General features: G+C 23.0%; 1 protein-coding gene across 1 annotated transcript; it reads left to right on the top strand.

Moving 5' to 3' along the window:
• Positions 1-3,448: 3,448 nt before the first annotated feature.
• On the top strand, positions 3,449-23,953 carry PIP4K (phosphatidylinositol 5-phosphate 4-kinase). Its single transcript, XM_011505487.1, has 8 exons — positions 3,449-3,645; positions 6,572-6,669; positions 9,232-9,342; positions 11,206-11,344; positions 13,377-13,676; positions 15,544-15,719; positions 19,234-19,376; positions 23,733-23,953. The coding sequence occupies exons 1-8, from the start codon at positions 3,508-3,510 to the stop codon at positions 23,918-23,920; spliced, it is 1,293 nt and encodes a 430-aa protein (XP_011503789.1). The 5' UTR covers positions 3,449-3,507; the 3' UTR covers positions 23,921-23,953.
• The last annotated feature ends 1,397 nt before the right edge of the window (positions 23,954-25,350 follow it).

A 25,350-nucleotide genomic window follows, 5' to 3' on the forward strand; every position in this document is an offset into this window, starting at 1 on the left:
TTACATTTAAGATTCAAATATAATTGAGTTAAACAATATAAATAGCTAAGGATCTCATTTCCTTCAGTTTTTTACTACTTGAATCAACAATTTTTGAAAGAATAGTTTTATTTATCATTTAACCGTATTTTCTAAGTTCCATTATCCATTAGGATCATTTAGAATATACATGCATAATTGAAAACAAATTTGGGTAGATTAGTAATTGATATTAAATAAAAAAATAATTAAGTAATTGTTAGTTGTTTAACTTATTTTGTAAAATTCTTAAAATTTTAGTTAAATATATAAAATTAAATAAAAACTGTAACAATTTTATTAAAATACATAAGTTTAATTTTATTTATTTTTAAATAAATAATTTTAAATAAATATTTTTAAATTTATTTTTAAATTTTATAAATAAAAATATTTTAAATCAGTATTTTGAGTAAGAATAGTATTTTTAGTTTTATATCATTTACGAATTTCTTTAACATGCATTTCTAATGTAAAAGTAATTAAGATCTCTCAAAAATAAACAAGTATTGATTTTTAAATGAGATACTTTTATTATGACATTAACAAGAAAAAAGATAACTGATAGTTTGGAGAAAATTTTTTTTCAGAAGGTGTTAATTCCAAATTAATCTATATGACTAAGTAATAGTATAGACTAATAATAAATACAATAAATGTAGTTATACTGTATTATTAAAATTTTAAATAATAAAAAGTTATTAAGTTGTCATATATGTTGATGTGATAAATAAAGGTAATTTTGGTACTAATAGCTGAAGATACAATAAATTTTGTTGATCTGATATGTGACACCATTTGGCATAATCATTGGGAATTTGTATACGTAAAGATTTAAAATTAATTTGAAATGATATTGAGTACATTAATGAATATACTTAGATTAAAATTTACTTATAATATTAATAATTAAAATTATAAATAATTCATAAAAACTTTATATCTTTATGAAAAAAATTGAAATGTTTGCTCTAATATCAACTTATAATTTTTTTTATGTTATAATAATATTTTTATTCTATAAAACTATTGTCATTTTAGTGAAAATACATCCTATAAATTATTAAATAAAAAATTATTAATAAATTTAATTGAGTATTATTGAAATGTTGTGATCATCTATTTTCTAATTTTTCACATAGTTTAAAATGTTTAGTAATAACAAATTTTACTTTATAAATTATAACTTTCAAATAATATCTACACTAATTTGTTTTTTCGAAAAAATTTCATTTATATTGTTAATTATATAACTGTTTTTAAGTATGATTTGCAAATAATTACTAATCAATGGATCAACATGTATATAATACAAGAATAAAATGTTCGATAGTAGTTGGAAAATAAATGTACAGTAATTGAAAATAAGAACATATAATAGATATAATTTTAGAGAATATATTTTAAACCAACAGTGCTAGTACGAATGCCTACAATTGGGAAACATATAATAGATATAATTTTAGAGAATACATTTTAAACCAACAGTGCTAGTACAAATGCCTACAATTGGGATACATATAATGTTAATCTTTTGGTCTTTACAAATGTGTACTTTAATATAGATTTATACGAAGTATTTACATTATTATAATACTTATAAAAGATTACTTTTCAATTAAATTTTAATATAATTAGAAGGAATTAGCTTTTCTATATTTCTTCAACATAGTTTAGTTTTATTTTTAATTGAGATTAATATTACAATCCTTACTTAACTTTTTTTAATTTAAAAGGTTAACAGCACTTATATGATAAGCTAATAAAATATTATAATAGTTTATTGTACATGTAACCAAAGCTAGTAATATTTAAAAAACACTGAATAAATCTACCCTTAGACTGTAAACTAAAGCTCATAGACTAAATTACCTACTCCACAGTTTATGAGTCATGCTGCTCCTATAAATCAACAGAGATTTTGTATACGTAAATCTGCTGATTACTGCACATTTGGTATTTATAAAAAAATTTTATAAATATTCTATTAAATCCATGATTTATATTTTATTAATTTATTATATTAATTTATATAAATTTTGAATTACTTTTACAATTGAAGCCACGCAATAGTAAGGTATAATTAAACGAAATTCATACAGTGGGCAATCTTAAGATGCGATTGAATAATTTACTATGTGTGAGCCTAAATAAGAATTAGTCCAAATAAGGGTATTGTACAAGAAACGGAAAACAATGGTAAAATAGTTTGATTAACATTTTCGATATAAAAATTAATTTCTTAGAAACATATCAATCGGTAAGCTCAATTCAGAAATAAATATAAAGTAAGCAAAGAGCAAACATTATATGAAAGGCAGAAATATCGTACCATAGATATATATATCTATATTTGTTAACTTATTTATTTATATATTTATTTATTTAATGCAATTGTTTTAAGATATCATTTTTTGTATTAAAGATGAAGTTAAATTTTAAGTAAACTACAAACATTTTGATTATATATTTTTCTCGAAATAAAATGTTTTCATATATATTTTTTCATACATAGATCTTGTCTTGTACACAGTTTTCTATATTTTATATATATATATTTAAATTCTTAAGTAACATTCTTGTTCCATCAGATTTTTTATAGTAATGATACATATTACATATGTTATTATAAAACATAAGTTTTGAATAAAGCATATAGATTTTTTTAATAAGAATTTTTCCATAATTTATAATTAATAATTCTTAAAAAATAAATATAAGTTATAATATTAAATTATAAATTTATTTATGAAGAAAGAGCAATTTAAATTAAAACAGAATTAGAATGAGCGATTTTAAATAGATTACCAGTTTTTTTAAACAGAATGTTATTACCTTAATCGAAATAATACATAAAGTACAACTACGAACTGTTACCGCAACCATAATAGGAAAATACATAATACCGTATTTCTTACTGCGTTAAATGTTTCTAAATAATAATTTCTATTAAGAAAAATTCTTTTAATTTTAGTTTTAAATGTAAAAGATTATTAATGTTTCGTGAAAAATAAATTATTAATATAAATAATCGTGCATTGATTATTAATTTCATTATATATTATGTTTGTAAATAAATATAATTTTTCAAATTACTGTGAATTAATATTTACTTTAATTTTATATTTTCAACAATGGCAGCAAATAATTTATATATTTTTGAGTAATTAAAAACGCTTTGTGATTAAATAAGAATTTGTGGTATTAACCTAATATTTGTTTAAATACTTTTGTTAATTTTGTTGAAACAACTATTTTTAGGAACATTGTTGATAGCACTATTGAGATTTAAATAATTACAAAAATAAATATGTACGATAGCATATCTGGCACTTAATATATGGATGATATAAGAATGAAATATTAAATTATATTTTGTATATTTTTTATTTAGCTATAATATAAAACAAAAATAATGTAATTATATATATTTATAAACATACTAAATATTAATTATAAATTGACTGAATAAAAGTAAGCAAATAAAATATGTCAAGTATACCACAAATGTCTAGTGGGCTTAGTAAACTAAAGAAAAAACATTTTCGTGTAAAACACCAAAAAGTTAAGGTATTTCGAGCTAATGAGCCATTACTCAGCATATACATGTGGGGTGTCAATCATACAGTAAGTTTTATAAATATATATATATATATATTTATATGAACCATACATGTATATTTACAATAATAAAAAATATTTGCATATAAAATTTAATGACAAATTTGGAAATTATACTTTTAGAAATAAAATTGAATTAGAATTAAATTTTAAATAATTAAAAATTTTATAATTATTTTTATATTTCAATCTAAATTTAAATTGTAATTTTTAGTTTATTTTACAATTAATTTTGTAGATATTCATTATATGGAATTTTTATTAAATAATTAAAACATATACATAAATTAAATGTGTATCAAATTACAATTATATTTAATTTAATAAAATTTATAAATGGTTGTTACATTTAAATATCTTTAAAATATTTTTAAACTACAATAACATTTTTCAATATTTCAAATATTAATCATTGAAAATTTTAATTATCTTTGATCCATAATAATTGTAAAACTTAATGTTGGTAGGATAAATATAATAAACGTTTCATTGGTTGGTACTTTTTGTTTAATAAGTAATGGAAATAATAAAAATATTTGCATAATTTTTATAAAATAAAAGGATATGTTTTCGTTTAAACATTTCGCACAAGATCTTAATAAAATCATAAATATTTTTGGTATTGCAACAATGATATTGAAGAGCAGACCTCTTGATAGCATTATATATCATACTTTATATGTGACAATAACGGCAACTCTAATTTGAAATTATTAAGTTAAGAAATAAAATAATAAATATTTGATTCATGAATAAAAAAATAAATAAAACTAATTGGAGTGAATGCATATATATTTATACCACAATATAATATTTTATTATAGGTAAACAATAACAATGTAATGTGGATATCAAGGATGTAATAGTATTTTATGTATTACACCCGTATATAGAATAAATCGTCAATAAATTCATCCATTTTTTTGATTACTAAGAACTCAAGTATAAAAAATTTGATCAAGTACTAATGACTGAAATGTATTTATAGTTATAAATATTCTGTACATAAAACTAGTCCATTTAAAACAAAAAGAATTGTTTGATTCAATTTAATGAAGTTATTTTTTCTCTTTTTATTCAATTATGTGATTTGATCGATGGAATTATTGTGGAAACTTGAATACAGTTAATTCCTAATTGCTTTGATTTTAGTTTGACTTTTCCCAATTATATTGAAATTATAATTTTTATTATTGTTTATTTTAATATATACTTTATTATGCATTCTTTAAAATAGTTAATTTTATTATTATTGTTCTAGTTGTATATTATATTATAAAATATTTTTATGAGTATATATAATTCCTATCTCAATATATTTACTTCTTAAAATTAATTTATTTCTATGAGTAAATATAATTTTTTTATAAATTATATGCATTACTTTAATCTTGCATTTGCTTGTGTACATTTTGTTCCGTATTTAGTTGTTTTAAATACATTTGATATTATACTATGAAAAATTTTATTAATTGCTTTTCTTATAAAAGTTTAATATAGATATTGATTATTTACTGTTAATACCTTTCAATGTGTGATTATTATAATTCTTCTATGTATCCTATATTCTAACAATTTGAAATAAATATATATATATAAAATCATATTTTTTGAAAAATGGAACATATAATTTATGTTCAAATTGTTGTGAAAATGTTATGAAATCTACGTATTAAGGTATAAAAATAAAGGCTTTATTATTAATTATTAATATGTTAATAAGTTTTGTATTAATAAGCCATATTTTAATAAGCTTTAGCTAAGCATAAATTTTAATCCGAAAAAAACCTTTATTTTAGAATAGACCAAAAATTTCAACATAAAAAAATTATATTTTATTTACTTAAAAAATACCAGTACGTATCCGCGAATATCATATATTATTTTGATAGATGTAAAAAATTAAGAAGTTTTTATTATCATTATCCTTTATTAGTTTTTAATATAAAAAATGATAAATAAATAAATAATAAACTTCTAAATTGCTTAAAACATTATCTAGCTTTCATTAAGAAATATTTTTATTATAATTTATATATTAAAATTATGGAAATAAAAAGGAAATATATTCAATATGTAAAATGAAATAAAAATTTCTTAATTGGAATTATTAAAAAGATTTGATTATTACTATTCTATTTCTATTACACTTTTAAGTTATTCTATATTTTTATTATTTAACCTACATAAATTTACAAATTTAAAAGTGAATCCATAAATAGCTAATTAAGTTTAGAATTGATTTCCATGACTTTTGTATGAATGGTATGTTTAAGATAATTTCTCTATCCGATCAATTTATACTACATGAAAAATGATGTTACAACTTTTTGCCTCGATATTGTGTGTTACATCATTTTTAGCATATACAATTGTTTAAAAACATCTAATTTTACTGTCTATGTGTCTATATATTATATATAAAAATACTTTCTTATTAATTACCCACGTTTATTTTATGAATTCTTTGTTTAAATTTATAAATTATTTTTCTCTATTATTTTTAACTAATTTTGATTTTCTGAATAATAATCGATTTCTTCATTCAGGCATAATATATTTAATTTTTCATATGAATATATCAATTGGTAATTTATTTATAAAATATTAATGTGTTTTTAGCCTTACGTTGATTTATATGTTAATTTTCTTAGCTTTAGTGTAGTACAATTTATATATGTTTTTAAATTATATTTTGGATTTAATCATAAATTTATGAAGTTGCCGAATAATGTTTTAGCGTAATTTATATTTAATACAATCTAACTTTCCTTTATACTAATTATATAATCATAATTAATAACATTTTTAATTATTTATATATATATATATATATATATATATATATACAATTTAACTTATTTAAATATATATAATATTTTAATTTTATATTTTAAGTTAAATTGTAAATCAATGATTATATTTGTTTCAGATAAATGAACTAAGCCACGTTAATATTCCAGTGATGTTATTACCGGATGATTTTAGAGCATACAGTAAATTGAAAGTTGATAATCATTTATTTAACAAGTAAGTTAAAATTATGAATATTAATATTTATGAAAGTTATTATTATATAAAATAATAAAATATATAATTGCTTTGCGTATTAAATGAATATTATTTGCTATGAAAGTATTTATATAAAATTTTAAAAATATAGAAAAAATTAAAAAAAAAAGTATTAAATTAACATTTTTAAAAAGTGAAGATGCTGGAATTCATAATTATAATAAATTACTATTTTAAATAAAATACCTGTTCAAAACTTAAGGGATAAGAAGTAATTTAGATGTATATTTTATATTTTAGTGCATTAAGTTTGCATATCTTATACAAAATTAATTTAGCTGTACAATAAAGTTCTTCGATCATTTTTCTAAGTATATAAAATATTTAAGAAATAAAAAATAAAATAAATGTTTTTTATTATAAATGGATATAAACAAATATATCAAGACATTTTATACTTATAGTATTTGTTAATTATAGACTTACTTGGATTATGTTTGTAAGTATGATAACATTTTGTCCAATCACAATACAATTAGTCCGAATTTGTTTATAAAAAATATTTAATATTTCTGTTTGTTAACTTTATTTGTTAATTAAATAATGTACATGATTTATTATACTATACCATAGAGTGAAAGCTATGTTTATGCAATAATCCATCGGTTAACATAATTAACACATTTTTTATTTTCATTAAATAAAATTTATTCTCATCTTTATTCTATTTAGCTTATTTGTTAAGATTAAGACGATGATAATTAATTTAAATATAATTATAAATGAATAACAATTATAAATATATTTATATATATATTATAAATATGTAAACCATTAAGTATTTCAGCTTTACTAAATAAAATTATATAATATAATTAAATTATAGTTATTATTAAAGTCGAATGTATTTGATTTAGGATAATATTAATTTCTTTTGTAGCACATTCTTCCCTTCAAAACTATTCCAATTTAAATTTCTATAACTATTTTTGTGTATTATAAGTTATTTGTTAATTTATGGTTTTACTTAATTCAATAAGTTATAATAAACATAATTAAATTAGAATAAGTAAAAATTCTTCAATTACTATTTGTAATATTAAAATCTAAAATTAAATATTGGAAAAGTTGATTATTGATAGATAATCTATATATAATATAAAAGCCTCTATTCAGATAATTGCCATGCTACGATACACTCTGCCACTTGATAATTCACTTGTTATTTATAAAATATTCAGGTATAATATTGTTCAAAAATAAATTTTTTGATAATTTTACAAGAGTAAATACTTAATAAATTGAATCTGCAAGTCACTCTATGTATAAAATTCAGCACTTTCAAATAAAATTAATTGAAAATTGATTTTTATTATACTAATGAATTATTTTTAATTTATATCACTGAAATTTACTAATTCAAACTTTATAAGTAACACGGTCGAAGTATACATTTATTTATTATAGTTCTATATAAGTATAACTATATCTTAAATTGAAAAATAAAAATAGTAATAGTTATCTTATATTATTGTTGTGTTAGAAATTTAAGATAATTATATTAAATGTAGAGATAGTTTGCTTATATAAAATAACTAATATTATGTACCGAACAAAACAAAAAAGGATGTTCCCATTTGAATATGAATTTTTTGTACAATTTAGATTTATGTTTGTAACCAAATACAATTTTGATTTACAAAAAAACATTTTTGCCTATTTTCTTTTTTTTTTTAAATTTGTGTATGAACCTTTATGGCACTTGAAGTTTTTATTGCTAGAATTATGCACTGTGGTATCAAGACAGTATTTTCAATTTCTCTTGTCAATGGTACGTACAACACTTGTAATTTAGTAATATTAAGATTCTACGTAGATAGCTTAGTAATACACAATAAATTTGATTTTTAATAGATAAATTACATGTACGAATTGTCAATAAAATGGATATTTAACTATCAATTTTCTTTATACATTTTTTTTTTTTAATATGTTATATTGAAATATATATTACTTTTCACTTTTGTATTTAAAAAATTATAGAATATAAATCTACTTATGGGTACATCCACGTATTTATGTTATATATTATCGAATTTCATTGCATGTTAATAATTATAAAACGTACAAAACATAAAATTTTAATTGTCAAAGATACTGATTAAACAATTGATGTATGTACTAATTAATGCTTCAGTGTTTTATACTATCAGCTACACTATTTTTAATTTATTACACATATTAATATATGTTGAGGATAATAAAAAATTCCATATATAATTCCGAATAAAGGAGTTTCATTTACAGTAAATAATTGTCTTAAAACAGAAATTACAGTATTGATTTCTTGTTATAATTCTTACCAATGTCCTAGCTTCATCTATCGATTAAAATTATGTTTATCATTAAAATGAATAAGATAAAAAAGTTTACAATATTTCATTATTCTAATTTTAAATAGTTCATATTGTCGTTTGTTAATCGTAATCATTTTAAACGTATGGTTTTCTTTCTACTATTTCAGATTATATAAAACGATTTCCTTTTTCATAAATTATAAAATATTATTTTTGTTTACAGGGAAAATATGCCATCTCATTTTAAAATAAAGGAATATTGCCCATTAGTTTTTAGAAATCTAAGAGAAAGATTTGGAATTGATGATTTGGATTATAAAGAATCTATGACAAGGTATAATATTATATAATTATAAATTATATATTAACTGCATTAATTGATACTAATTTATTTATATAATTTATATAATTAATTATATAGATAAATTTGTATACAATTTTTAATTATACATATCAGCATATGGTATTACTATAATTATCCACTTTTCTTTTAATATATTTTTTTTTTTTCTTTTTTATTTATAAAAATTTTTCTTCTATACATATGGTAATCATATCATATGATATCATGTATATTCTCTTATTACTAACAACTAAATACAAATTTTTTAATGAAATTATAATCTGCACTCGATTTACGTACCCTTTTATTATGTTGTTGCTATTTTCATAAACAATTAAATGCAAATGAAACCTAATATGAGCATATACCATACTATTTTAAAAAAATAAATAAAAAACTGTTTTAATAAAGAAAAAGAAACATAGTCAAGGTTATTATAAGTTTTTATTCAAAGTAGATTTATTGGAATTTACCAAGAATCTATTCCAAGCTAAATTTAAAATATGGAGTCCAATATCGCTGAATTATAATCTAGCTGATGATTAATATTATTACTAGATTATTACATTAATAAAAGGTCTTTTTCTCCTTAACTTCTATTATAATCAAATTACCGTATTGATGTCATTTATTTAATAGTTAATGCATAATAGTTGCATTTATAATTCAAGGAACCTGTATATTTAAAAAATGAAATATAAAATTCAATTCAATTTTACATATATTGACCTTGGGTCATATAAGAACTAATTTAATGAAAATAAATTATATGCAAAACTGACATTATTTAACAACTTGCTTTAAAAAGCTTTTACTAAGAAATAACTTAAAACTAGATATTTAAACTTATGTAACTTATATATATATAAATTTTCAAGTAATACATTTACATCTTGTTTAATTTTACAAAGATTAAAATTTCAGTTTAAAAATGTATAATAGAATGAATTCGACTATCATTATCCAATTGTTCCGATTTATATGCGGCATTAAATATGGACATATTAAATCAATTTTCTTAAATGTAATTGAAATTGATATCATACCATATATAAGGGTAGATCAAGAATATTATATATTTTTTTTTTTACAACATGAAGAATATTTATTTTTATGAGGATGTTTTGAAAAATTTTATTTTGAGATTATGGATTTAGCACTATCTTGAAACACTCATATATTTTAAGAAAAATAAATATTCTGCTCTAAACATTATATAAGCTTAACTTGATAATATGATTTTTTTATCTATGAAATATTAGTTCAGTGTCATTATCATTAATTATTGTCTATCACAAGATAAAGAAAGCAACAAAATATAATATTAGAATTCATTACCATTATTAACAAAATAAAAATATAAAACTGTAATTAGAGCACAAAAGTTACAAATTCTTGAAAAAAAATTGGATGTAAGTTAATACATAATTTAAATTATGATATTTTGAAGTTGCATAATTCAAATTGAATCTGTAAAGATTAAAAATTATTCAATCCATCTAAAAATGTTTACTTATTGTAGAATTATTACTAAGAAGAATTGAGTCTATTATTTAAAATAAATGGTTTATTTTATTCTGCTAAAGTATCTTGTAAATCTTATTATAAAGATTTTCTATTTCCATTTCAGAGATATAAAAAGACATTCAAAGTCTATTTACAAGAGATATTACTTGCTATTACTTTTATATTCCAGAATTCATTTAATGAAAGCAACTATTACTGAATACTTTATATTTTTATATTCAAATAAATTATATGAATATATAATTATTATATAAAATAATAGAATTATAGATTAATTATACCATTTTAATTTATTAAAATATTTTTAAATCAATATTTATTTTTCAGATCACAACCCGTTCTTGATGAATCTTCGGGAAAAAGTGGTGCTAAATTTTATAAGTCATTTGATAAATTATTTATAATAAAAACATTAACAAGTGAAGAGGTTGAAAGAATGCATTCATTTTTGAAACACTATCATCCGGTAAACTTATTTATTTCATTTGTATGAAGAATAATTTTTTAATTCAAAAGTAATCAAATCAATAATGTGAACAATTTATTTATATTTATTTATGTACACTTATATTTTAAACAGACTCGTGGCAGCTAATTTAAATTATATAATTTTATACCATATATTGTAAATGAAAATGGTAATAAAAGTAGTAAATTGTAATTTTCTAATATGTCATAGTTTATATTTTTCTATCACTTTTAAATATTTATGCAAATTCGAAAAGTTTATGAATATATTCCTCTTGATAAATTTTCAAATCAATGATATGCTTCTAAGGGTTTTATAGTATTTAAAGTAAAATACTTATTCGATTGTAAGAAATTTTCGAATAAATTTATAAAAAATACTTCAATTTCGAAATATAATATATTTATTAAAAAAAATTATTGGAATATTTGAAAATATATTAATATAAAAGATAAGAATTATTAATTAAAAAATTAGGATAACGTTAAAAATATAATATTTAATTTAACATATATTTTAATAAATATTAATAAATAGTCAATTTCGCGATTAATTTAAATTTCTTTATGTACTATAATCTTTCAATTATTAAATATTATTTATAATAATTTCATTATATAGATTTTTTTTAATGACATCGATAAATGACAATATAAAAATTATTTTTAATCTGAAAGTGTTGAAACAAGTACTATCAATAATAACATATTCTCAACGTAATATTTATTAAATACATTGAACATTGCTTCTTACACTAAAAAGTGTCTGCTATTACTTGGTTAAAAAAAGAAAGATACAATAAACGTTTAATATTTTTACTAATCAACGTCTCGAATAAAAAATGATGAAAAGTACAATAAAAATACTTCAAGATTTCGAAACTTTCTGTATTAGTATAAGTCATGCATCGCGTTTAATAAAATATAAGAAATCTGGTTGTATTTTCATATGTTAAATAAAAATGTACTTCCTTTTAATACAAAATAATTATAATTTAAAAAAAAAGATTTATTTATCGATTTGTTAAATAACTGAAAATAAAGATCAATAATGAATGTAGAGATTTTTCAGTTTTCAGACTAATTTATTTTCATACGCCTTCCCTAGATTATATCAATAATTGTCATTCTTTATATTCCTGTATTAAGATACGTTATTTGTACAATAATGACGCTATTTGTTACATTAATAAAAAATTTATAAATTTTATGATTGATTGTGCAAATGAATCTTAAATGAGTTATAATTTTTATTAAAGAATCATCTATGGTTCATATTTTGCCTTAAATTTTTTCATAGAAATGAGAGATTGGTACAAATATTGCGAAGTAAAAAATTTCCAAATATTTTTATATTAAATTAAATTTGGTATATGCATATAAATTACTACACCATAATATAAAACTCACTGGAAAATATACTATATGAAAAATTAACTAATTTATCAAGATCAATTTCTAAAAAAATAACCGTATCTCAATTTAGATAAATTAGAAAAAAATAATTGAATTATTTGAATCATAAAATAATAAAAATAAACAATGTTGAATTGTATTTTAAATTTGTACAATCTTCAATTTACATTTTATGATATAGTATTTATAGATACTCATATTCCATTACGCATAAAAGACTGTTTTACATTCACTTTCTATTTTGAAAACACGAAAATGATTTCTTTTCAACCTGTCATTAGAAATAAAATAAAATTTAAAAGTTTTAAATCTTTTTATTTTTTTTTATAAATTTATAAATTTTAAAACATTTAAATGTATTTTAATATTTTTGTTGTTATTAAAAACACTCAGTTAACTGAAAAACTAAAATATATTTCAATATATTATTATATTTATTTAAATAAATAACTACTTGATGAGTATTAAAAAAAATTATTACGTAGAAATAAATATAATTATTGAAATATATTTTATACAAACATATATGCTTTAAATATCACTTTAAATCAATTATATTTGAACTTTTTTCTTATGTAATTACAAATTATAATTAATTCTGTGTATATATTTAGTATATTGTAGAACGACATGGTAAAACTTTATTACCACAGTATCTTGGCATGTACAGATTAACAGTGGATGGAGTAGAACATTATGTAGTAGCTATTAGAAATGTTTTTTCGAATCATTTAACAATTCATAAAAAATTTGATTTAAAAGGATCAACTGTAGATCGCGAAGCTTCCGATAAGGAGAAAGAAAAAGAATTACCAACGTTTAAAGATAATGACTTTGTCAAAGAGAAAATGAAAATATATATAGGAGATGATGCAAAATTAAAACTTATAGAAACTTTATCAGCCGACGTTGATGTAAGTATCTCAATATATGTATTTATTTATTTATTTATTCATTTTTATTAATTTTAAAACATTTTCAATTGCTGATCTTTTTAATAAAATTTATCAAGTGTTATTTAATAATATTGAATAATAGTAAAACTAAATCTGTAATGTTACTTTATTAATTTTCAAGACAGTAAAGTACGTGGGCATTATATATTTAACTATTCTAGTAATTATATATACTTTAAGTTTTCTAAATTCTGAAGCTGCATAACTGAAATATCTATTTTCCTACATTTGATTTATGACTTACATTTTATAACTTTATTAAAGAATTTAATTTTTATTAATTAGTATAGTTTTAGTTTTCAATGTTTACAAAAATTATATTTTTTTACCTTAAGTAATGGTTTCTTGAAAACCCTCTTAACGAATTAGAAATATACGATAAAATTTTGGAGCACAACAAACTTTAAATATGATCAACAAATTGTTAGAACTTTTTGATTATTTTTCTACCTCTATATTATATTTTATTAATCATATTTGTTCAATTAATCTATATATGAGGTTTTAAAATTTTTGAAATTTAACTTATTTAATGATAGTTTGATATATTAAAATATATACATTATATATTATTATGTATGATATTATCACATTATTACAAAACAATACATTTATGAAAATGAATCAAATAATTATTAGTGTGTAACAAATTTTTTTTATTTAAATTAGTATTTGTAATTCATCATTGTAAAATGTAAAGAACAACCTAATATATTTATTTTTCAACTATCTTAAATATATATTGCAATTCATTAAAAATTATATTGAATATTTAAATTTTTACAAAAAAAAAAATTACAAAAATAATACATTTGTTGTTTTTCTAATAAATATGTATCTAGATTTATTATCAGCTTTAATTCCAAAATTGTTTGACTTCAGAAAAATTTAAATATTAATAAGATAGATTTTATTTTTATTTAACTAATAATCGCATAATAACTTTAAAGATATTTCGTGACTGTAAAAACATTTTATGCTAAGTCAATTAAAAGGGCTAAAAATTATAAATTGAAGTTAATAAATAATATAAAATATGTTTGGTTTCCATGAGAAAACTTTTACAGAATGATTAACCAACCACTATCTAAAGTATAAAAAGGATAGGATAATAATAGGATAATAAGTATAGGATATATCTAAATATATTTGATTTAAAATAGATATTCTGTTATAATTTTTGTTATATAAAAAACTTTGTTTCATCAAATTCATGCTATTCTATTAATATATTCAAGTTCTGATAAATTAAAATTGTTTAAGATAGTACATAATGTGATTATTACTACTATTATACATATTCGCTATGAATTTATTATTTTTCTTTTTTGGAACTTGAACTTTAAAATCAAACTATATTATTAATTAGGGGAGCGTCAAAATATCAATGAGCACCAATGGGAATGCAATTTTTAAGTACTAGGAACTGCAAGAAAATTCTACTTGAAAATATTGTTGAAGGCGTAAACGATAAAATATAATAGTAATGATATAAACATTGAATATCATGTTTGTGATGTTCGATTTATGAGACTTTCTTGATTCTTGTTTCATAAATAAATAAGTATAAAAATTCTTTATTGTTTTCTTTTATTTCAATTGCGTATTACATCAGTTATCTAGTTGCTAAAATTGATTCGATAAAATAATATATTGCATATATTAAGCATCAATTATAATATTTTTATTTAATATATTTTCAATTCTTTAAAAATACTACATTGAATTTAATAACGGCTTGATTTTAATAAGATATTTGTTATATGTTCTTACATATGACTCATAAATAAAGGCTCATAGCCATAATAAAATTCTTTTTTTCTAGTTTTTAACTCACTTACATTTAATGGACTACTCTTTACTACTTGGAGTACACGATTGTATACGTGCCGAACAAGAAAATAAAGATCGAGTAGATAAAGAACAAGATGATGATAACCGTGACGATGACGAAGACAGTGAATCTGGAAGTGGAGTAGAGTGTCGAGGATCTATGGGAGAGTAAGTTGAAATTTCTTAAAATAACTTGTATGTTCAAATTGAAAAGTTTTAAAGTAGAATATGTACATTAAAAAATTTAATATTATGCTATCTATACATAATTTTCAAAAAAGTATCGTATTATTTCAAATTTTTTCCATTAGCTTTTTTCTATATTCTTTATATTCAATTATTATTAATATTTATTGGAAGCTTTAGGGAAATTATTGTTTTTTTTCTTGACCACATATATTTAATTTTTATCTACGTATTTTCAATGATAAATAGAAAAACATTTCAGCTATTTTTAAATATATTAATTAATAATTGTTTGTAGTTTTGTTAATGATATTATTACAATTAATATTTCATTTTGTAGTTATTTCATTATTAGTATTGTCTGGGATCAGACTAAAAGCCTCCCTGTGATGCTTAATGGAGGCTTGCTGGCAAGTGGAAGGACAATACAATAATTCAACACTGCCTTTGAATGTAGTGTCTTTCCCTTTATTGAATATAATAAATATAATAAATAGTCAGTGGTCTATGGATGTCGAATTGGAATGTATGATACAATGAATAGATGAGAGTTTATTCAATTAATATGAGCAACAAGAATCTTGTGAGTGTATTCTTGGTAGCTTCGTGCTTGATTCTCCTACTCGTAGTTATGAACTAGTGGTGGGAGACTCGCGCTGATAAGGGGCAGCGATGGTGCCGCCTTTGCCGCTGGCGAGAAGAGCTGTAGCGGCCTGAGTGGGGGGCGCCTGTGTGACGTCATTGATACGGAGGCAGTGTGGATCTGCCGTTGCCGCTAGCGAGATGAACGCTGTAGCGGTCGGATGGAGGGAGGATATCCGTGTCACGTCACTGCTTGACGGGTGGGAGGATTCCTCGTACCGAATACCACGTATTAGTTTTGCTGCTTACTTAGTCGGTGGGAGCCGTGTATTAGTGACCTGTAAGAATGTGTGGAGTCGATCTCAGTTGCATTGATGCTACGTAAGAACGTGTGTAATAGCATGGCTTACGTGTGTTGAGGTCGATCTCTGTAGAAGCGTTGGTAGGCCGAGTGAACTTGGTTTCCGTTGGGCTGGAGTCGATCTGTGCAGTGTTGGGTGGCCGAAACTAGCTTGGCTTACGTTGAGCTGGGTTCGATCTGTAGAACGGCGATCCGATCTTGATGAATGCTTGATTGAACTAGTAAGAGTACGAGAGCGTCAAGCGCGTCTCCTTAAATATCCTAGCACAGGCTTGCGATTCCGGTGAATTCTGGATCACTCTTGTCATGCTGATTGTTAGAGTGACGTCACTGGAGTCTAGCCTTGTAGAGTTTGTCGGCCCTTGTTAGTCGGAATTGTAATGTAATATTCGACTATTTTGAGTAGTGAGGTTTCCCGATTTCATAGAATTGTGTTTATAACTCGGCGTCCAAATGTTTCTACCTAAGCGCAGGTGTCTTTACCTCTCCCACTTTGTTTACCGCGTAATAGTTGCTGTAATCCGTAACAAGTATTGTAATATTTGTATTTTGTAATGATATACTTTTTACTACGTATGCTAACTTGTATAGCGTCATATAATCGTTTCATGAAAACAAATTTAGAGAATTTATATTCTAAGACGGGTTACATTTGAAGTCTATAAGAAATCGTAATAAAAACTAGAAACACTAGATATAAAGAAGCATGGATTCGAAGGTTACTAAAGAATATGTATTAAAAGTAACCAAAAATGTTAAAAATATTCAAGAAAGGAATTACTGATTCATTTATATTATAGAGTTCATCCAATTATTTTTGATCGACAAATAAAAACAAACTTTTTTGCTGCTAAAAAACAGCACATCTAGTATTTTTCTATTTGTCCATATATCAAAGTTTATTAATTTAGTACCCAGTTTTTTAATTTAAATTTCACAATTAAAATCTTTAAATATTTCATAAATAAATTTTTTCAAAATCTTATATAACGTTAAGTAATAAAAATTGAGTTACTTTTACAAATTATATAGTAATTTGTTTTTTGTATTAGTTATTCTAACAGTAGAATACTTTTACAAGCACATAGACATCTTTTCAAAGTTTAGAGTTTATTATATTTATATAATAAATTGTAGTATTAAACGTATTTGATACACATTAGTTTTAGACTATAAACCATAATATAAAAAGTACGAACGAGGAATTAAAATTAGCTAAAATGAAAATATTGTTAGAATAATATTTTAAATTATATTTACAAAAATTAACTTATAATTAAAATTTTATGATGTTGCTAACAAAAATTAATTAATGTATCACTTTTATATATTTAATAGTACTGCAATTATTCTATTTCTAATTTACCGTGTTTTACAAGTTTTTTTACGATACTGTTGTTTTTAATGTTGGCGATATGATTTGTTTATAAAACATATATAAATTTAAACTGATAGTAGTAAATAATAGTAATAACATTGAACTGATTTGTATATTCGTCTATTTAAAAATTCTTTTTCTAAAAACAATCTTTATGAAATTTACTTCCCAAATTATATATTCTATTTTGTATTGTTTTATTTGCATCATTTATAATATGTATATGTTCGGGATTGAAGTAATTTCTTCAAATTCGAAACTTCTAGAGTTTTTATTCTGCGCCTCATGTAAGCTCATAAGCTGCTGCGTGGATACTTAACGACAGCACGATACGCCTAGACGCTCATTGTAATTTAGTCAGTCAAACAGTTATCAGTCATTCCGTTATACAGCCAGTGCTTTCTGCTCTGCACCAGTCGCTCAGTTATATCACACAATGAAGCCATCCCAAGAAATACACGTCTAATATCTAATCTGCTACAAGCTACAAGAAGTCAAGAGTGCTAACTTCATTACGAGAACTTTACGGCTACAACCAGCATAGTCTCGAAAATATTTCCATACACCTTAAGGCCGCACGTCCGATACAGGCGTGTGTGCATACATACTTTGATGCCACACGTCCTATACAGGAGTGTGAGCACATTTCTGCTGATCCTTACAATATTAGCATAAATCACGACATCGTCACCATCAAGGAGCAATCACATCATTGAGACATGACAGAAACAAGACACACTTTTCTGTGAGAAGTGAATACTGCTTATTATTAATGTAACTGTTAATAAATCATATGTTAACAAAGTTTGCACATACTACACCTTTCTACAATCCTTCCACTTGACTCCCAATTTAAGCATCTGCCAAGGCGTTCGGCAAATTATTAAAGCTGCCGAAATATTAGCAGTTCCAGCCAGCAAATAATACCACTTTCGAATATATTTACTGTTTTATCATTAAAAATATTTTGATCACTATAATAATTTAATTTAATTTTTAAAAGCATTTCTACCGAGTGCTCACTTGCCTAAAATATAAATACGAATTCTGCTTTAATAAACAAAATAATATTACAAATAATTCTCATAGATAGTATATATATATTTGTATTGATACATTTATTATTCCACAAATTTTATTTTAATATGTAAATGTTTTATGAATATTATCTTAAGATGTTTATGGAGTTGGAGTGGAATGACAACGATGGCTACACCACCGGAATCTCCACAAGGCATATTAATACGTGATTCAAGTTTGCAATACGAAGATACTATTATTCCAGAATTAGATATATATGCTATTCCAAGTTCGGAAAGTAAGTATTTTACGTATATATTTTCATTTTTAAGTAGACTTGTTGATGTATTTATGCATGGAGTATTAATTTGATAATATAGATAAATTTTAATAATATTTCTATGTTAATGTGGTAATGATAAATTTATAAAAAAATATAATTTTTATGAATATTGATCCATGTATTATTTTTATATATTTAACATTTTTAACAAGGGTGCAAAGAAAATTATGAGCCTTGCGTGATAATTATAATACGAATAGATTTTTACGCATTTATCCTGCTGAGTATTTATACTAATAATGGTTTAGCATATATTAACTGAGCAAATTGATCATATATCAACTGATTTATTCAGAATATATGAAGAATATATGAGAAGTTATAAAAGTATATGAGAAATTGAAAAGGTTCATAAATGTAATCATTTTAGTATTTAATCTTGTAAAATTCATCAATTATATAAACAATTTAATATTATATTACATTCAATGTTATCTTAAGCTTTTTATTTTAATATACCCGTATTGTAATAAAATAAATTACATGATTAGATTGTAATGTAATGTCAGTCCATTTAAATTAACTGAAAACAGAAAGAAGTAGTACCTGTTAATAAAGAAAACCAATTGTCCATCTTAGTAAATATATAATAAATTGTTCGAGATTCCGAGAACCTCTTGAGTGTGTTAAACATCTGGAAAAACCCCAATGTCGTCAGACATCTGGGAGCAACACCAATCGCATCTATTGTTGTCAGCTTTAACAAGGCTGTGGCGTGGACATTTAAGGCAAGCACGCTTCGCAAAAGCGCTCTCTCTTACTGGTGACGTAATGGAAGGAACAAGCTCTCTGACCATACGACGCCCAGGAAGGAACAAGCTTTCTCTTCCTCGGAACGCAATAGAGATCAAGCTCTCTTAAAGTAAGGCCACCATAGAGGGAAGACGCGTCGACTCTCCTGTGCTGCAAAATAATAGATATTGACATTATCTCCTTCATATCAAGAAAATGCCAGACTACAAAAAAATAAGGCATACTCCACACCAAGCAGTGTGCAGAATTGATAGCTCATCCTTGCAAAATCAGCAACAAAGCGCCACCATCAACACGGAGCATTCGTGATGGTGAACTATTTATCACAGAATCAGATCAGAGCTACTGTATTACTGTAAGTAGAAAAAGTCTAAGGCGTAATCATTGCTAATCCTTATAAGTTTAGAAAAGGCTATTATTAACATAGCATAAGGCATAATTATATCAAGGGGTATACACAATCATTGCTGAGCCTTACAAGATTAATAACATCATCACCATCAACAAGGAGCATCTCGTATTGGTAAACTATACACCACAGGATCAGTTTAAAGCAACTGCATCGTTATTATTGAATATATTATACACTCTTCCATCACATAAATTGAACACATCAATAATGTAATTGTCAATAAACCATAATAAACCATATTTAACGAAGTATGCATACTCTGTATATCTCTACAGTCCTTCATAAGCTTCCCTGGGACGGGCGGCAAATTATTATATAGCTATCGAATACAAATATATAAAGTAAGCATTACATAACTATTTAAATTAAAGAATAACGAACAAAAACAGAAAAGAATTACGTATTTTATGTCAGAAATAAATATATTCTAATATTAAAAAAAAAAAAAAAATTAACAAGAGATGCAAATATAATATTTATGGAAAACGTAAATTGTTAAATGAAATGGTCTAGTTTTAATTGTTTATCAAAGAATGAAAAACTGTAGCGAAAATTCCATAATGATTTCCACTATTTAGTAAGATGAATCGTAGAGATTAATTATTGCTTTTTGTTCGGGATTGGAGCAATTTCCAAGAACGTTAAAATGGGAAAAGTACAAGCCTTCCGACGCTTATGTTTGCTAACATTGATTCTGCGAATTCTCGAATATTCTACGCCTTATTTACTAGTGTTCTACAATATTTCCGCATAGCAACGTGTGTCTAAGGTTGTCTCTGGACTTCTCGAATATTCTAGAGCATAGTTTCTGACGTCATCAAAACTTTCGGCCTAGCAACAAGCCCATGTATTGTTACCAGCGTTACAGGTTGCCACGCGAATATTTAAGAGCAGCTCGCCACGCTCCTGGGCTTACTGTAATTTTCTTAATCAATCAGTTATCAGTTATTACACGTTATTACACAGCCACTAAAATTCCACTTTAAACCAGTTAATTAGTTTTACTAAATATACGCACATAATTCAGCAAGACTGCAATAATAAGATAGTAAGCCAACAGTGAAGTTAAAATTTATTTACTATTTACGTGCGCCATAGTTAAGCAGTCAAGAGAAGTACTGATTGCATTTCAAAAGTGTATATTAAATAAGAAGCGCACCACCTACGCACTCATCACAGAATTATGTAAGACAATGAATTTCTGTGAAAATTAATTGAACGAAATCTACTTGAAAGTACAAGCGCGCCAGACAAGTTAGGCACTGTTAGTTCGCGAAGTTCCTGCGAACGGCCGAGGTGTTTCAGCCACCAGTTACAAGGGCAATTGAAGGCGCAAGCGTGCCAGTCATCACAAGCATTATACGTGTCTAATCCTAGACACTTTTTCTTTACTGCAAATTGTATATATAGCTGTTATTTACATACAATATTAACGCCATTGTGGATGTACTACTAGAATGATATTTGCCTGCTAATTGTTGTTTTTTTTTTAATTTTTGCTGATTTACATTAATAAGTATTGTTCTTTGTTTAGACATTTATATTACATAATTGATTGATTTCTTTTTATTGTAACAAAAATGAAACTGATAATATAATATTATTCTTTTAATTTATACATTAAAAAAAAGAATATAAAATTTGCATACGAGTTTTACAACTGAATGGGTTTAATATTTTAAGTATAAATATTCGTTAGAAAAAGTATTTTGACGACTGACTATTAATTCTTGAAATTTTTTATGTTTTAAGCTACTTTATTGAAACTTTTAATAATATTTTAGCTATATTTAACTACAATTAACGAAAATGATAGATAATATTAAATTTCAAATAGTTGCAAATGATTAGAAGATATACAAATTTTGTTTAAAGTAATTATCTAAAATAGATAAAATAACAAAATGTTATGTAAAATAAAAAATATATACAGATTTCATGAAGATAATATTTCAGGTTTTCGTGGGAAGATTAAGCTAAATTTATTTCATCTATTGTTTAAATTTCTAAGCTGCGAGAATGCGCAGGGGAACTCGGTGAGTCCACCTATCAATTATTTCGGAGGTACTAATTCAAATGGACTCTTCAATTAATATATGCATCTATTTAGCTTATTTATCAGTTTTTTAATTTTAAATTAATTCACGTTTCTATATTGAAAAGGAAATCCATTCAACGAGAATCTTATATTCAATCTCTTTCCGTAAGCTTCTTTTCAAAGGTTTAAAGGGTATACTTGTTCTTCAAGTATTATATTAAATGTTATTTTATAATTCATTATTTTCCATCGAAAATGTAAAAATGAGGTGGTAACAATTATTTTAACTTAAGAGAAGTATATTAGATTTAAATATTTATTACTGGGTAAGTTGAATAAGATTTAAGATGTTCTAGAACTATAAAAATTATGATTTGGAGAAATCTAATCTCGAATTATTTTATAAATATCTATAATTAAACATCTTATTCCCTAGTTATCTATATTTTTTTTCTAATACTTTTGATAGTATTGAACTTCATTAAGTTATCGATTATTCAGTTTATCTTAATCAAGAATTATTTTTTCTTGTGTATCAAAACTAAGAATCTTTTTCAATATTTGTCTAATTTTATATTGAAAGAAAATTTATTTGATAATGATCGACAAGGGTTCAACGTGTAACATACGTAACTCAAATATTTATCAATTAATAAGTAACAAATTTGTATCAACAAAATAGTAAAGCAATTGTAGGAAAGAAATATATAAGTAATAAATGCATTCAATATTTTGCTTAAATAATAATACACGGTAAGTGTTTTGTTGCTCATAATATATTGATGACTAAAACTTAAATGCTTTTAATGTAAAGGAAAGAACGAAATAAAGATGGCTTGCTTCAACTATATAATCCTCTTAATTTGATAAATTTTTTAACTGACATCCAAAATGTTGATTACATAAGTTGAATAAAACTATCGCACTTTTATTATGAGTTTATTATTAATATCTTGTTAAACATTACTGATAGAAATTTAATATCTTAAGTTACTATTAATATTATAATTACTTGTAAATAAAATACTCATTCAAAATATACTTGTATTTTGCACTAAAATATTTGATATAAATTATAAACAGATTCATAGTATTAATTTATTTACAGATGCACCTGACAAGGAATTATATTTTTTAGCAATTATCGATGTACTCACTCATTATGGTGTTCGTAAACAAGCAGCTAAAGCAGCAAAAACCGTTAAATATGGAGCCAACGTTGATGGAATATCTACCTGTGATCCAGAGCAGTATGGAAAGCGCTTTATAGAATTTTTGAGCAAAGCAATAGAATAATTATAATTTGAATACATTATATATAGTTAGATTTTGTTATAATTAATACAAATTATATTTAACGGCCTTCCAGATTAATAAAAAATAATGGAACATTTGCAAAAAAATAAAGTAGATGAAAAATACAAAAAAAAATGTTCACATTTTAATTGTAATTAGGTTTATTTACATTATTATTATTATTTAGTAATAAAACTTACGTTTTAATAACTATTTTAGAAATATATCTTTAAATGACTTCCTCAACCAAAAATATTCATGCGCGAAGAGCTGCTATTAAATTAGTAAAAATAGAATAAACTGGGTCAGTAAAAAATTTGTATATTTACTTGCATTAATGCCAATAAGTCAACTTTTTTGAGATTGGTTTTTAATATTACAATAAAGAAAGCTGCACTTTTCCGAGTACTAAGCAGTGTGATGATAACTATGCTATGTTAGTACTCTACTGAGGCAATGTCATTAGACGAACTATGATGTTATTTTCCAACTTTGTTTTTCAGCTATGTGTCATTCTTAATAACTAAGGACAATGCCAGGATACACTCCCATTTAATAAGGACGTTAAATATTTTTAAGGGGACAAATTATTCCTCCTTCCTCTAATTGATATCCATTCTCTGCCCGTGTATCAATTGATCAGATTGTAGTGCATATATGTGCATTAGTTATCATAATTACAATTTAGTCTTAAATTTATAAAGAATGCGTTTTATTATATATTTGTAGATATTAAAAAGTATATATAATTTATCTTCTTTGTATATAATATATTTATTGAAATAGAATTCATTAATTGATAGTATTGATATTGTGAATAAGAAATAAACAGTTTGTCTTAATTACCTTAGCTAATAATAGTATACAATATACAGTTTATCAATACATAATTTATATATAGCAAGTTTCAATTTACTTTCTTTTTTTCTTCAAAATGAGTCCATTGGCTGTTTTACTTTTTAACTTTAAATAATAAGAGATTATGATGAATCAATATTTTTTGGTTTTTAAAATATAGTTAACGCGACAAAAAATTTCATTAATAAATACAAATAACAGTTTCTTTTTAATTTTACGTAAATATTTATTTATAATAAAGAGACGTGGAACAAACCTTATTTTTTAATGATTATAGAATTTAATTGTTTTGTTTAATTTATTTTGTCGAAGTACACAAAAAACCTTTTAAAAATTATTCATATGTAGTTCTTATAAACTCAAAAACATATAAAAAAAAAGAATTTTTGTAAAACAAAATATTCATGAAATATAATTCTTGCAAGTATCAACATATTAATCATTGAACTATATTTTTACTCAATGTATTACATTCATTTTTGGTATTTTTATTCACTATAAACTAATATTTTCTTTTATAAAAAACATAGTTGTACTTAATGAATATATACTGCATTATATTTAAAAAATAT

Source organism: Ceratosolen solmsi, unplaced genomic scaffold, assembly GCF_000503995.2.
Source record: "Ceratosolen solmsi marchali unplaced genomic scaffold, CerSol_1.0 scaffold90, whole genome shotgun sequence".
NCBI classification, from domain to species: domain Eukaryota; kingdom Metazoa; phylum Arthropoda; class Insecta; order Hymenoptera; family Agaonidae; genus Ceratosolen; species Ceratosolen solmsi.

What these genes read in the sequence shown, in the direction of transcription:
- PIP4K (XM_011505487.1), top strand. Translation starts at nt 3,508, where the DNA reads ATGTCAAGTATACCACAAATGTCTAGTGGGCTTAGTAAACTAAAGAAA. An exon ending in GATAATCATTTATTTAACAA is followed by an intron (nt 6,670 to 9,231) that starts GTAAGTTAAAAT and finishes TTTTGTTTACAG; the next exon opens with GGAAAATATGCCATCTCATT. An exon ending in TATAAAGAATCTATGACAAG is followed by an intron (nt 9,343 to 11,205) that starts GTATAATATTAT and finishes TTTATTTTTCAG; the next exon opens with ATCACAACCCGTTCTTGATG.